The sequence below is a fragment of the Monomorium pharaonis genome, chromosome 3 (genome assembly GCF_013373865.1).
Source record: "Monomorium pharaonis isolate MP-MQ-018 chromosome 3, ASM1337386v2, whole genome shotgun sequence".
Taxonomy (NCBI): domain Eukaryota; kingdom Metazoa; phylum Arthropoda; class Insecta; order Hymenoptera; family Formicidae; genus Monomorium; species Monomorium pharaonis.
Genome location: NC_050469.1, coordinates 29,179,685 through 29,195,525, shown reverse-complemented (window position 1 = coordinate 29,195,525; position 15,841 = coordinate 29,179,685). Strand labels below are relative to the sequence as shown.

Below are 15,841 nucleotides of genomic sequence, written 5' to 3'. Positions count from 1 at the left end.
ACTATACATTACATACATAATCAATCAAAGACACATTACGTTATAAATTTTATGCAGCTTACATAATCTCCCACAATTTCATAATTAAGATTTATTTTCTTGATTTTCACTGTGCATTAAACATGTTTGTAATAATTATAGCAGTAAGTGCAATAATTTCAGAAATAAATCTCTTCTCTCATTTTAATTATTTTTTAATATAATATATTGAAGAAAATATTCTCTCTCTTTTTCTACTTGTGATAATTAACAAAAGTAAGAAAATTTTTAACTTTTTAATAATTTTTATTGCTAATTTTTATTTAATAATCTTATAATTATTCTGAATAAAGAGAATTCTTTTAATTAGTCTTTCCAATTATGTCTTTATCCTTTCGATTAATGGAAGTGCAAAATATATATCCGTTTTAATGTTCTGTAACATATGTATATACGTATGAGTGAAATCGCGCCTCATTTATGATATATGATTGGTTCTTTCACTTTCCGCTTACTTTCCATTTTAAACTAATCCAGCGTCAACGTGCCGTTATAATACCATAAATGCAATTTCATTATGATGTCCGTTAACAGATGTCGATGGTTAAAGTATCATGTAAAATTGGTACTTAATAAGAAGTGAAAATCATACCCAATATATACATTTCTGAATAGAAACATCCTTTCCTTTTACGGAAATCAAATCAAATAATATAACTATGAATATTGTGTGTGTTGTGCGTGTGTGCGTGTAAAACAGGAAACATTTTAAAATAAAAAAAAAATCTTTGTATGTTATTGGCATACACATTTAAAAATTATGATTGTGTAGAAGAAAGTATTCTTAAGAAAATATTTTATTGAATTGAGACACAGAAAATTTAAATATTAAAACAAATATATAAAATAAAGTTAAAAAATATATATAAAATATATATACATATATAACGTAAAATTGTGCATATAATTATATAATGCTCCATAAATTTTCGTTAGAATCAATGCGTTTATGCCAAGTACACGAATATTGTATTCAGTTACCTGAAATGCAAGCAAATGACATGTTGCATATATTTATAGAGCATTTTATTTATCCTGTTGAAATTAAAACTTAAATTAATTTATTTCATTTATAAACTCCTGAATTTTCTTGGCTTTTAAAAATTGAATTTTTTTAAAAATTAAGAAAAAATTAGATTTTAGATTATATACTTTTAAAAAACCAAAGTATACAAATATTAATATATCTGTTTCTCTCGATAAATTCTAATTTACATAAATACACATTCAATAAATCTACACTAAGGAAAACAAGTTGTTGATTTAACTAAATTTTTCAACTTGATTAAGTTTATTTAATTCAAATATTCATGAATTTCAATCAAATATATAAAAATTTGATTTATAATTCAAATATTTTATATATTTAAGTCAAATGAATAAATACTTGAACTAATGAAATTTAATTAAGTTGAAAAATTTAGTCAAATTAACATTTTTTTCTCAGTGTATCACGTACAAAATGTCACATAAATATGATGTTATTTTCACACTGTGTTGCATTAAGATATTAAAAGAAAATAAAAATAATTTATGTCTAAATTAGCAATCATAAGCCGTCTTTAAGGCTTTTCCTGCAAGGCTTTCCATGTCGTTTACCATGATAAATGATCATAATGGACAACCATTAATGTAAATATCAGGAATTAGTGAATAAAACGGAAAATGCAAGTGAAAGTGGATTTACACTTCACAAATGCAAGTTATATTCATTCTCAGTTATGGATAATGAATTGTTAGCGTCTATATGAATCCATAAAACAAATCACAATATGTGTGATAATAACTTATATATATTTATTGGAGAGAGAGAGAGAGAGAGAGAGAGAAAGAGAGAGAGGCACTGATCCGCAATGTATATGTATATATGTTATAGTTAAACAATTTGTGTTAAATTTAATACATTGCATGTCCCAAACGGTCCACAGAAATTTTTCTCTTAATTTTACATATTAAGCATATGTTAAAATAGCAATATAAATATTACGTTATATTTCAACATAAAAATGAATGTAAATTTTATGATTTGACATAATTTTTATGTAATAATTTAATGAAAAAATTATGTCAAAGTAACATGTTACTTTAATACTATTTCGAGAAATAACAGTCACTCTTATATTTATTATAGAATAAATTCAATTTTTTTTTTGTCAATTTTAACAGATAAATTCTGTCATTGATGGTGAAGATATTTATTATGTAAAATTAAAAATATGTGCACACTGTGTTACTTTTACACTTTTTAAAATTATTCTAATAATTTAACATTTTATTTGAATTAACACAACAGCAATCTGTTAAAATAACAATTAAGCAAATATTAAATTTTAACATAAAAATTGTAACATAAATACAAAACTGAGCTTTTTACTGAGTATCTGTTTTAAATTTCTCCCAGAATTTAATATTTATAATGTGTGTGCCACGTTTCCGCGTTGGTGCGTTTTCGACTCGCGTTGTAGGTACCGAATGAATCGTTGGCGTTTTCCAAATCATTGCTCACTAACGAAGCGTCACGGGTACGGAACGAATCAATGTCGAGTCGAGTGGCGTCGCGACGGCGTTTAATTAGCGAGCGTAGTCACAATTTTGACCTCGCACTTCAGCATTTATACATCGCGTGTATTTGACGTTCGTCGTTCGTGTATATTACTGACGACTCGTTGAAACGGCGTATCGGTAATTATTATTAACAATAATATATTTCGTGAACGCTTATACAGCCGTGTCGCGATACGATACGACAGCGGTCGACTTAAAGCACACTTACCGCCCGTTGTAAAGGTGAAATTAGCATTAGCAGTAGGATTTCAATTGTTCGAAGTGGCAGGCAAAGAGGGTTAGCTACGTCATCGCCGCGGCGGATGGCACGTGAAGTTGGCCGCGTCAACTCTCGCACTCCCTCTGTCGTCTACGGAGTCACCTGTTACGCAAGTGTGCGCGGGGTACATCATGGACGGCCACGAGCCTATTTCTTCGCCTAACACTTATTCACTCGTATTGCTGTTCTTCCGTGTTCGTGATAAATGTCGCGTCGCGTCCGAACAGCGTCGGGAGTGCCACTCGAGATGCAGCTCGAGCCTCGTATTCCGCTAATTATTGCGTCCACGTCCGACGACGACGGTTAACCGCGCTTTTTGCGGGCGGTCTCGTGCAAGTGCCAAAAGGAGCAACGAGGACGGCAGGAGGAAGACGCGGGCTGGGAGAACGTCGGATGGATGTGACGCAGCCAAAGGGTGCCAAAGGTGAGTGATTTATTGTTTATCAAACTTTCCACTTTACGCTCGCGGAGACGTGAATCTTGGAATCGTTTCGTCCTCCTTTGTCGTTCGTCCGATTAAACACGGACAAATGATGCTCGAGTGTAGCGAGCGTTGAATGGACGAGGGGATTAAATACAATACACTGTCTCGTATGACTAGATTCGATTGATGGTACAAATGAGAATATCTATGCGTAAAGAACAGGAAACAGAGCTTATTATTAACGATATTATTATGAATTATGTATTGATATATTTTAGTTTTTTTTTTGTACACGTACTTGATAAAATATTTAAATTACATTTAAATTAAAAATTGGAAAGTAGTGATATTTTGTGGTTAGAATTATAACAAGTGAGTAAACAATAAAGTAGCGATTTTTACAAAAGGGAAATTATTTTTTCCAGGCATTTCATAAGCAGATGAAATATTTTTTCAAAAAGGAAACTGAATGTTTCCCTTTTTTTTTAATTCATAGATGTGAAATCATATACTACATAATTATTCTAATTATTAGAGTAATTTTGTAGGGAGTATATAATTTATTAGGGTGTAATAAATTAATTCTATTAAGAAGTAGTGTAATATATTAAAAACGTATAAAAATTTTATTGAAACAATCATAGTACAAAAATGCTCTATTTACAAGATGTATTATATGTACAAAGATATATTATATAGTATTGCTTTGATCGCAAAAATCGTGTATAATCTGTAAAATGTGCTGGTGAGCAGGGCACGTGAAAGTTTAAATTCAGGTGCGTGCCGGGTTTAACAATGAGGTATAAAAATATTTTTAAAAAGAATAAAAATATATAGCAGAATCGTAATCACATGATATGCGATCAATAGCTTTTATCACAAACTAGTTAAAGGTGTCTTAAAATCTGCTTTAACGCTCACTTGAATTTCAATTGTTAATTTTCCATTTTTTATTATATCTATTTCCGAAATCTTGTATTCCCAGCAATAGATTCAATAACTTGAATTATAATAAAATGTATATACGTAAAAACTGGGATTTATCGTAAGTAAAAACTTTGAGTATTTATTTGTAATATTTACAAAGAATTATTTATAGTATTTTTGTAATGTTCTTTTCGTATTATAATATAAATCTGTCTAATCGAAAAAATGAGTCGAGTCAAGTCAGCGTTTATTTGAATTAATAGTTGACTGCATTAATTTATTCTATGAACAATTGAAAAAAATAGTCTAGTTTCACAGCGTCATAAATGTATTAGTTAAGTCAAGTCCATGTCTATTTTATATAATAGTTTGATTTATATAATAGCAGAGAGAGAGAGAGAGAGAGTAACTTTATTTTATCAGATTAATTTTTACTAACTTTGGCCAGATATTACAACTTATCAAAGAATAAGGTTATTCTTTAATTAGCTGTGCCTTCGTATACTGGTCGATATCCTTTTTTTCTTATTATTATTTAAAAAGATTATTTCTGACGAACCTTGGTAATATTATGACTTCAATGAAGTAGAAAAATATAAATATTAGTTACGTATACGTTAGTTGCGTTGTCGTCGTTTCGTTACGTTTTCGTTTGTCGCGTAACAACGTTTGTGCTGTATAGTCAGTAAAATAGTCTCGTTTATGTCCTGTTAAATAGTTTGACATACTCCCTGAAGAATATTTGTCGTTGTTATCTGTCAAAAATTTCTAGTAAAATTCGAAAAGTCTGTAAACGAAAAATTACGGTCTGATAAATTTATACAAAGAAAATAAAAAGTAATAAATTCTTTTTCGCATACCATCGTGTATCACACAATTAAAAGTGGCAGCATTACGACTTCTTTTCGAAATTTGTATCGATCGATTGAAAACATACGGCTACAAGTGTCTGCAATGCCCAACATATTGGCCACAGTGCGATTTCTCCTATTTCTTTTTGTGATAACCGGAGAAACCACCACTGTGACCGCCGCCGTAACCACCGCCGCCGCCACCGCCACCGCCACCGCCGTGGCCGCTTGAATAAGAATCAAAACCACCTCCAGAACTATAACTGCTTCCACCATGGCCACTGAAATGTACATAATAGGTTTTATATCACGTATGCAAAATCATGTACAATATTTGATGAATTTTTCTTACACATTCTCGTTCTAAGATTTTTATCATTTCTTTCAATTAATTAATATTAGCATAATAAACCCAACATGATATTTACCTGCTACCAAAATCGGATATACTGTTGCCATAACCACCGGAGCCAATATGGTGATCATCGCCACCAGTATCGTGACCACCTCCAAAGCCACCACCGCCGCCGTAACCGCCTCCTCCTCCAAATCCCCCTCCACCACCATGTCCGCCGTGGCCACCTCCGTATCCCCCTCCTTCTCCAAAACCACCTCCTCCCCCGTGTCCTCCGTGGTCAAGGATTAAACCACCGCCTCCCCCTCCGTGTCCTCCGCCAAAACCTCCTCCGTAACCGCCGCCTCCGTGTCCTCCGCCTCCATAACCGCCGCCACCTCCGCCACCTCCGTGATCATGTTCAATGATAATCCCACCGCCTCCGCCACCTCCGTGACCACCTCCAAAGCCACCACCGCCGCCGTAGCCTCCTCCTCCTCCAAATCCTCCTCCGCCATGTCCACCGTGGCCACCTCCGTATCCCCCTCCTCCTCCAAAGCCTCCTCCGCCCCCGTGTCCTCCGTGATCGATGATTATATCACCACCGCCACCTCCGTGTCCTCCGCCAAAACCGCCACCGCCGCCGTATCCGCCACCTCCGTGTCCTCCGCCAAAACCGCCACCGCCGCCGTAACCGCCACCTCCGTGTCCTCCTCCAAAACCGCCACCACCGCCGTGGTCATCATGATCTATAATGATACCGCCGCCTCCGCCACCTCCTCCGCCGTAACCGCCACCTCCTCCGTGACCACCTCCAAAACCGCCACCACCGCCGAAGCCTCCGCCACCTCCTCCGTGACCACCGCCGTGATCTATGATGACGTCGCCGCCTAAAATATTTTTGATTATGAATTTTCTTATCAGTAAATATGATAGAAGAAATATGATAGAATATGAAAGAACAATAAAGAGGAAAGGAAAGGGAAAAGAAAGAAAAACGAAATTTTTTACTTAATCAAGATACTCACAGAGTGAGTTTATTCATGTTTAGAATTATATTCATAATTAGCTATGCGCGTTTAAGAGACAATACTGTAGGAATAATGAGTGAAAGTAACAAGTATGTGAGATATTCTCACAAATATCCACATATACTTCTGCACATATTTTTCTACATACAAAATGCAAAGATAGACTTAAAATCGTATTGCCTTTTCTTCGTAGTAAGTATGTAGTTTTTATATCATGGTGAACTAAGTAACAATTAAAAGGATTTTAATTGTTAAACGTTATTGTGCAAGATTTACTTTTTTGAAAGAAAGCAACAAAAAGACGACAAATCTTTTAGCATATGTTACATCAAATTTTTTAGTCTGCTCTTTAAAAGAGTTCAAAGAAGCAATGTAATTGAATGAATTACGTTAAAACAATGTCATATAAATACCATTTCTCTGAGACTAAATATTAGTATAAATTAAAATTTTTGAATTTAATAAACTTTCTAATTTCTAAACAATTTAAAATGTTATAATAATCTTTATTATTAATTAATCTTTATTAAAATATTGTTGTAATAATTGTATCTTTATTAAAATAATCTTTATTAAAATAATGTTGTAAATAATTGCTTAATAATATTTCTAACTTTTTTTTTTACTTTATAAAATAAAGTGTATTGACAGAATTCAAAGAGAGAGATTATGTATATGCCAATAGAAAAGAATATAAGTAATACATTCTTTTCTCTTAGTATATACATGGTCTGTCTTTGAATATTCTATCATTACACATATATAAGTTTATTTTATAAAGTAAATAATTAATAATTTAAACTGGATAAAAGAAGTGACACAAAATAGACACAAAATGGATATGTAATTAGAATTAATATATCTTTATATCGCCTCACCTCCGATATCGTCATGACCGCCACCTCCGAAACCTCCTCCGAAACCACCTCCTCCTCCGTAACCTCCTCCGTGACCTCCTCCGTGACCTCCTCCAAAACCGCCTCCGAAACCACCGCCTCCTCCATAACCACCTCCATGACCTCCTCCGAAACCACCCCCGAAACCTCCACCGAAACCTCCGCCATGGCCACCTCCTATGTCACCTCCAGGACCGGAGACGTCTATGTGATGATCGTCATCTCCGCCACCTCCATGACCGCCCCCGCCGTGATCCTCATATTTTATGATTTGCTTTTCATGATGCTGCACTACCTCCGGCAAGTGTATCCTTATATGTACACTGAAATATGAAGAGTGTGCTTAAAATGAGGAACGGCGCGCTCTTAATTAACGTTCTTCCTAAGGTGTCGGTAATTACACGTACAAAGAATCTTATATCGCAGTTTCTTTCACTCATTTCAATATGAGTTAATTGTATCCTGACTAACTTAATTACATACGAACGTAAATTAATTATTCATTAGTATTCAGTAGGCTGATATACGGTGATATAAATTAGGAACATTAAAAATTTTTATACTATAGTATTTCTCATGAACAATTATTTTGTCATGACAAAAAAAGAGTATTTTCTATTTCTTGAAAGTTAAATTTTACAAAGCAATAGGTATATGTATTTTACCGATTAATATAGCAATAATTTTATAAATATTTTTATATAATTGAAACTCACTGCTCATGTCCGAAGGTTGCGAGGCCTACTGATAGAATATTTGCAAGAATGAAGACCTCTATCTGCAATTAAATAAATCTCCTTAATAATCCACCAATTTTTTAATTTTTAGACGTATGACTCTAATAAATATAATATTAAATTAGATCGCATAGGAAAATTAGAGTTTATAATTTAAATTTTTTTATTTTTAATATTACAAGCATTATTTGTGAATATTCTTGAATATTATACAGAAACCGAAAAGATTACATATGTAATTTTCATATTTGTCAAGCCTTTAGTTGTAAATACATATATATATATATATATATATATATATATATATATAAAATACACATACATATGTACAGAGAGTAATTTATATTATGCATAAAAATGAACGCATTGCTTGATTTAGAAAAATTAACTTGCTATTTAATTTACTACTTGTAACTAAGCAAATTTTTTTATTATACTAATAAAATTAATAAATTATATGTATAGTAATAAAATAAACACAAGATTAAAAATAATTGTTAATTAAAATCGTCAAAATAATGAAATTTTTTTACAATAACAAATACGTGGATTGCAAACATTTTTGGTTAAAAACTTTAAATTATATTTTAAATTAATTTTAATAGAAAATTATTTTTATTATACCAAACAAAAATTTGTCGTGTTATGATACAAATTTTATTAATTATAATCACTAATTTCATGCAACTTTAAAAATTTTAATTAACGCAAAGAACTGCTTTTCTAAAAATATTATTGAGCCAAGGTTTCTAATTATTACGACAGCTTCTTCTTTCCCGTGTACTTTTGTACACGGGTTCTCTCTTGTGTACACGAAACTGCAATGTTATTCGCGCAGATTTGAATGAAAAAAAAATCCACTGAGAACAAATTCACTTTTAAGCATTGATTGCACGCAAAGTCATCTAATCCTGTATTAATTTCTCAATGAAACGACAGTTTTTGTCCATTTTTTTATTTCTTACAGCGTGTTTGAGTTCCATTCTGGTATCCAGGACGCGGCCGGCCGCCGAATCTTTTCCTTCCTCCTATCCCACGCACAGCTCACCACGCGGCGACCCGATATACACTGTCATATATTTGCGGCCGCGGTCTTACCTGTATATATACCGGGCGGGAGGAAGCACCGGAAGAACGCGAGTGGGGATGAAATAAAGTATTGCGGTACCGCCGGAGTGTACTCTCGAAGGAGCATTCGAAAAGAAACCGAACGATGCGGTGACGTACGAAATGTGGTGGGCATATACCCCCTTGCCGCATATCCGGAGTATCATGTACCTCGCCAAATGATGCTCACTACATGTAAGCGCGCGATGCGTTCCTGCGAACAAGACCGGCCGTGACCCACACAGAGGTCCTAGAGAAATTCGCGTTTGAGCTTTCTCGATCTTGCTGACATATATATATATATATATATATGTATCGATACTTACGATGATTGATTGCCGCCGGCTATGTTTTCGGTAATGTGTACTGCAGTGCGGTGGTCTTGCAATCGGCAGATTCTGCAGCGAATGCTTCACGTTATACGAATTTCTAGGAACCAAAAGAAAGGGAAAACCAGAAGATAGATTTTTATTGGTCACTCTAACTATGATACTTCTTATTACGCTGATGTGTAAAATTTGTAAGATTAACACGTGTATTAATCAATATAAGATGCGAATACTCTTTTTCTCACATTGTATTATTTAAGACTTCCACTACTGCAGTTGGCAATGGATGTAGATAAATTGCTATCGGTAACTTTCCGGTTTTCAGAACACTTTCCCCGATTTCCAAAATAAAATGAACTAGAGAATAGGATAGAAACAGATATCTCTTTGTGGGATCTTTGTTCAAATATTTCAAGCCTGAAAAAAAATATACGTATAGAAGAAAACAACCTAAAATAAGAAAAAAAACAATCTAAAATTATTTCTTCAATTTTTATTAATAAATGTATTTTACTATAGATAATTAGTTAATTAATTAATTAATGTAGACAATTATACATTTTTCTTAGATGACGCATATAAACCGTGTTATATCAACTCTTCTGAAATACATTATTCATGGAAGTATTAACTACTGAATTATTTTGTGTATGTGCTGTGTGTCTATGTATTAATACATATGATGATTAACTTAACTGCGATTTAACTGATTAATAATCATTTATCGCGTTGTTACATGTATTACATGAGAAATTAATTATATCCATAGTTCAATCAATGAATTGCATACAGATTTTAATCAATCGCGGATATCTACCGCAAGCACGAACATACACGTAATGTATAATCGGTATGTTAAGTATAACACAGATAATGCAAAAACATCGTAGAGCTGAAAGTAATTTAGATTCTTCTCTGATGTAATTGCACCTTACAGATTACGTGCAATAGCGCATTTATATTGTATTGTAATTGTAAAGTTACCGCAAAGTATTTTAGTAATGAAATTACAAGATGAAAAAAATTATTTGTATATTATTTTAAATTTTATCTTATTTATTTAAAAATATTCTTTCAATTTATATTATTGGTTTTTTTTGGCAAAAAATGTTATCTTACACTTGATATTATCTTATATTACTAAGAAACGAATTATATAAAAAGAAACAAAGTAAGCACAATTTGTTTAATCAACTTATAATTTTAAATTAAAATTAGTATATATATATATACGTATGGCTAACTAAAAGAATTATATTACTTCTTATGAAAAAAAGTATTAAACAAATATTATATTTATTCCATATACTTAATAAATATTTATATAAAAAATCAAGTAAATATGATTTTAATTGTGTGATAAATGAATTGATAGTTAACAGAACAAACATATTTATTAAAATAATTTATCTAGATGATAAATAATTTATTCTTAAATAGATTTACTGTAAATATCTTATAAATTAAAGAAAATTTATAAGAAAGAGAAAAAAATTATATACATCATTTTTTTGCTGATTAAAAGTAATAATTATAAAGAATATTCTTTTTTTACTCAAAATAATTTGTTTTTTGTTTTAATAGATTTAAAAAGTACTTTGAAAAAGAACTCAGAGAAAGTCTATTGAATTTGCGTTATTAACCTAGAATTAAGGAGTTTATAAGAACAATAGATGCAAATGAATTTCAATACAATTTGAGCTTCCACTTTCTCAAATCTTCATACTTCATTGAAAGTGTACAGGATTATTGCTTACTATACACAATACATGCGCGTGTCAATTCTGCTACATTTTAAACAATGAAATAACAAGTATACTCAAACAACTCACTATTTAATCCCTGGGAGATCTTTGCCACCGCAATCATGTGAAAGCACAGAGTAGCGATTTACCTCGCACTCTTCAGTAGCGTTAATTAACATAGAGAAGTCTCTAAACGAGGTGTCCTTTACATCTAAGCCATTAAGTTACATTTATTTTAAACAGCCTCGTACGAATTTAAAGTTATGACTTTGTTGGAAAATTAACTTTTCCAAATTTTTTGACAAAATTATTTTTTAAGACATACATTTTTAATTATAAATTATTAAACTTTTTTCTGAGAAAACTTTGTAAGCGTAAATTATTAATATATTATTTTATACACATATGTAAAGTTTATATTAAAAATGTGTTAAATAATAACATTATTAAGTTTTTTTATCTAAACGTATTTTTAATTCGTTTATGAAGCATTATTTTGCTGATGTATTATGTTGATATTTTATTTACATAGATGTGTCATTCCAGGAAAGATAATTAAATATCTTTCATATAATTAAAACATTCAGACCGTTACGAATTGGTATCAAGGATAGAGACAAATATCAGTTTTTCTCGACTTTTACTGAAGAAAGCTTAACCATTAAGATGATTAAAGAATGGTTCACAAATGAAAAGCAAATAACTAGTTTACGACGACCGTTATAAAATTCGCGATTCTTTAACCGCGCATATCTACCTCGTATGGCGCGTTAATGGATTCTCGTACACACGTGCACATCTCGCGCGTAGATACTGTCGGGTAACAAAATAGAAAGTAGCAGGAACACGCGGGCGGTAGGATAGGGTGCAGGGAAAGGGAGAGTGAGTGAAAATAAAAGGGTAAGAGCGAGACCGAGAGCTTGGTGAACGGGAAGAGACGGAAACGCATCGCATACCGTTGAGAAAAGACGATTGCTCGTGGCGGATAACCGTGAGAGGCTCTCCTGGCGGCCGTATTGTGCCGCTCCTTATCCTTTCACTCTTTTCCCTTATCGCGCGTGTTCAAGCCCGTACAGCAAATTCCGTGACGAAGTGGTTGGCCGGCCACGCGGAGTGTACTCATCGACTTCCTTTTACGACAAATTGTTGGCCTTGATTCCGCAGAAGCTGGCATTGACACGGTATCTCCGTTATATCACTCTCGTCAATTTAATGCGTGCGCTTTCATGACCCATGAGAAAAATACAACCCTCCCCTCCTCCAATCTTAGTAAAGCTAGTAAACTAGATTTTGTTAAATGAAATAATATAATTTAAAGCAAAATGTTTTTCTTTTTACTTCCTGATCGCGTTAAGATTCGGGAATTGATACCGATGCTACGACGGAAAATGTACATACAGGAAACTCTCTTTTAATTTCTAGGCATTCTTTTATTTTAGATATGTCAATAATAAAACTTTTCCTGGAGAAATGATTTTGTCGCATAACTTTCACTTAGGCAGACCGTATTTCTGCATAGAAGCATATGAAATTATTTTTTTTTTTTTAACGTAAATCAATTAACAGATAACAAATTAATTAGTTAATAATCTACATGAACATATCACCGCATGAAATAGAGTTAGTCTGTAAAAACATGATACATCATATTTCATACGTTATTGTTAATAACGCAATGTCTGTCACGATATTTGACGATGCATTATTTTCAAACAATAACTGTAAAAATAATCTAATACTAACTAGACAACGAAAGTAGACAGGAATATCCGTCATGCCTCGTAAAAATATGAAAATACCTTTCCGTCGGCTAAAGAGCCGACGGCTGTCTCACACATTAAACTCTCTACTATCATAAAATATAACTATGCGAATGTCGCTCTCTTCAAACAAAACGTATATTAGCTTACGTGTAAAAACATTGCACGAGTTAGTTGCAGAAATTAGCAATTAGTATGTAGCTGTTTTGTTGCAATTAATTAAAGCGAACATCCGAATAAATTATTATTTATCTTAATAGATGATCTACGAACATTTTCGAAATATTTATTTGCAAAAAGTGTGTCTTTCGATGAATGTTGCGCATCGATTACATGATAGAAATTTTATCCGCATTTTAAACTTCCTTCTACGTGTATCAAATGATGCGTTGCAGTGCAGCCCACGGTTCGATCGACAACATCTATCTATTACTTTCATATACTTCCGCGAGAAACCGTGGTGAAGGTGCATCGAACGACCTTACCTTACGATCAAGATCAAGATAAGCCGTTCGCAGTCGGAATTAAAACGATCCGCCGTGCAATTGAGCACACATGATATTTAAATAACAAGAAATCTTTAAGTAAACGTTGCTTTTAAACTATTATGCACTTCTGGAAATATCGATTTAAATTATATTAATGTGCGAAAAATTTATTATATTTATTAAAGAAAGTTAAGAATAAAATTTTAGCGAAATTAGAATAAAATTGGGCTTCAATACAATGTTTTTTTCAGCAAATTTTAACTCCCTTTTTTAAAGAAAAGATTATTTTATCTAATACAGAGATCGATTAAAAACCAACAAATCGATTTTGCATTAATCTTATATAATCTATTTAATTTTTTAAATTTACTTTGTTATCATATATAACCGTTATATGAAAAAAATTCATCAAATGATATCATTGGCAATATACGACATATAAATGTTAGAAGCAAATTAAGAATTATGTGACGAACACTATAAAAAGAAGTTAAAAGAATTAATAATTGAAAAGAATTTTTGGCACATATAAAACCGCGATAAAAACCGATCAATTATTCTATGAAATTTGGCAATCAAATCACAACTTCGTAAACTTTATAAGAAAGTTAATCGGAGTCTACATCCTAGAGCAGACAATCATCACTCGTGTGACGTGCCGGTCCGACAAAAACCTAGTTTGATTCGCTTACCGCGAAATCTTGTTTTTTATTTCCCCCTTTATTTCGCAGCCCTTTCACTTTCCCTATTCTCTGCCATCATCGATTCCCTTGTTGTCGATTACAACCGTGAGCGGCATCTATACAGCATATAGACGGCGCGATCGCGGAGAACGGCTTTCTCGACTTTCAAACGTTCAACCGGTCATCGGTCTTCCAGTGAAAGTAACCGGAACGAGAGAGGATGCGATCTCCGCTGGTGACCGTGATCTCCTGGCTATACTCTGCTTGAGTGTCAGACGAGGCGGCCGATTTTTATAGCCGCCTTCATGACCGCTCGACTGTGAAAACGGCGCGTGTTTCCGACCAGTCGGATTTAACTGTCGTCGTGGATATTTATTACCCGTAAATACATGCAATTATTACTCTCTACAAAAAAGAAGCAATCATTGATGTGGCAGTTGTCGTTACACGGAAACGTTCGTTCTAGCTACAGATTAAATAAATACAAGTAAATACCGTATAATTATTAATTATATGCCGTATAATTATAAATTTGTGAACGTCTTTTTATTAAATTGTTCAACACATTAAATTTAAAGAAAGTTTAAAAATTATAATTTTAACACTGGTTAATTAAAATATTTTAATTTGTCGATTTTCATCATTGAAATATTTATATTTAATTCTGACTTATTATTTAGTAACTTTATCTAATAATTATCGTATTCACATGCGAATAATTATAAAAACTTAATGGTAAAACACTTTTTTGCTACAATTTACTTATTAAGTTGAGAAATGACGGAAATGATGGATTATTATTATTTAATCTAATTTGTTTTGTCATACATTTTTTATTTTTTTTACACAAAAATATTAATGAATATTTTATATTTAAATATTATTAGATATATGCATCTTATAACAATATGTACGTTAGAATAATATTTCTCATCTTTCACGTATTAACGGAAGAAGTCACATACGATTAAAAAAACTTAAAAATTATTTGGTTAGCAGAAATAACAATTATTGTAATGAAATATTTTACACTAACAAATTTATCATTCGGTATTTTTATCATATTTACAACTTGAGATTCGGTTCTGTAATTATACATAGCACAATAATGTTTGTGAGAATAATTATTAATAGTCTGTCCTATGAGCCTCTAAAATATCATTACATCTATGTAATCTTAGAAATGACATTATTATGTTATTACACGCATAAATCTTAGATATTTGAAATTGTAATGATGCGCAATGTGTCATCCACTACACGTAATATGCTTTTGAAAAGTTCTCGTATAACTTTTCACAAATTCTTTGGTAAATTTAAAAAATCAGCTATGATAAAATAAACTGAATTTAAATTTCTTAGGAACACTATGAATTTAATTAAAAAACAACATTTTGTTATAAAAGTATTTTACTTTTATTTTTTTTTACAATGCACAAATTGTTAACATTTTGATTTTTCAACAATATCATTAATGTAAATTGTTCTATTTGTCTTTTTACCTGTATTTAAAAATTTGCGCAGCGATTGTTACAATTTCTTTTTTTAATCGAAAATCATAAAATATTAAATAAATTTGTAAAAATAATAAATTGAAAATATAAAATTATGATGTAACAAAATATAAAATTAATAATATCCAAACATTAAAAAAATTGTTAATGCT

General features: G+C 31.9%; 1 protein-coding gene across 1 annotated transcript; it reads right to left on the bottom strand.

The window, feature by feature from the left end:
* Positions 1–3,894: 3,894 nt before the first annotated feature.
* On the bottom strand, positions 3,895–9,958 carry LOC105829181 (glycine-rich cell wall structural protein). Its single transcript, XM_012667852.3, has 5 exons — positions 9,029–9,958; positions 8,043–8,104; positions 7,309–7,649; positions 5,494–6,289; positions 3,895–5,346 (listed from the first exon to the last, which is right to left on the bottom strand). Exons 1-5 carry the CDS (start codon positions 9,044–9,046, stop codon positions 5,202–5,204), a joined length of 1,362 nt encoding a protein of 453 aa, XP_012523306.3. The 5' UTR covers positions 9,047–9,958; the 3' UTR covers positions 3,895–5,201.
* Positions 9,959–15,841: the final 5,883 nt, after the last annotated feature.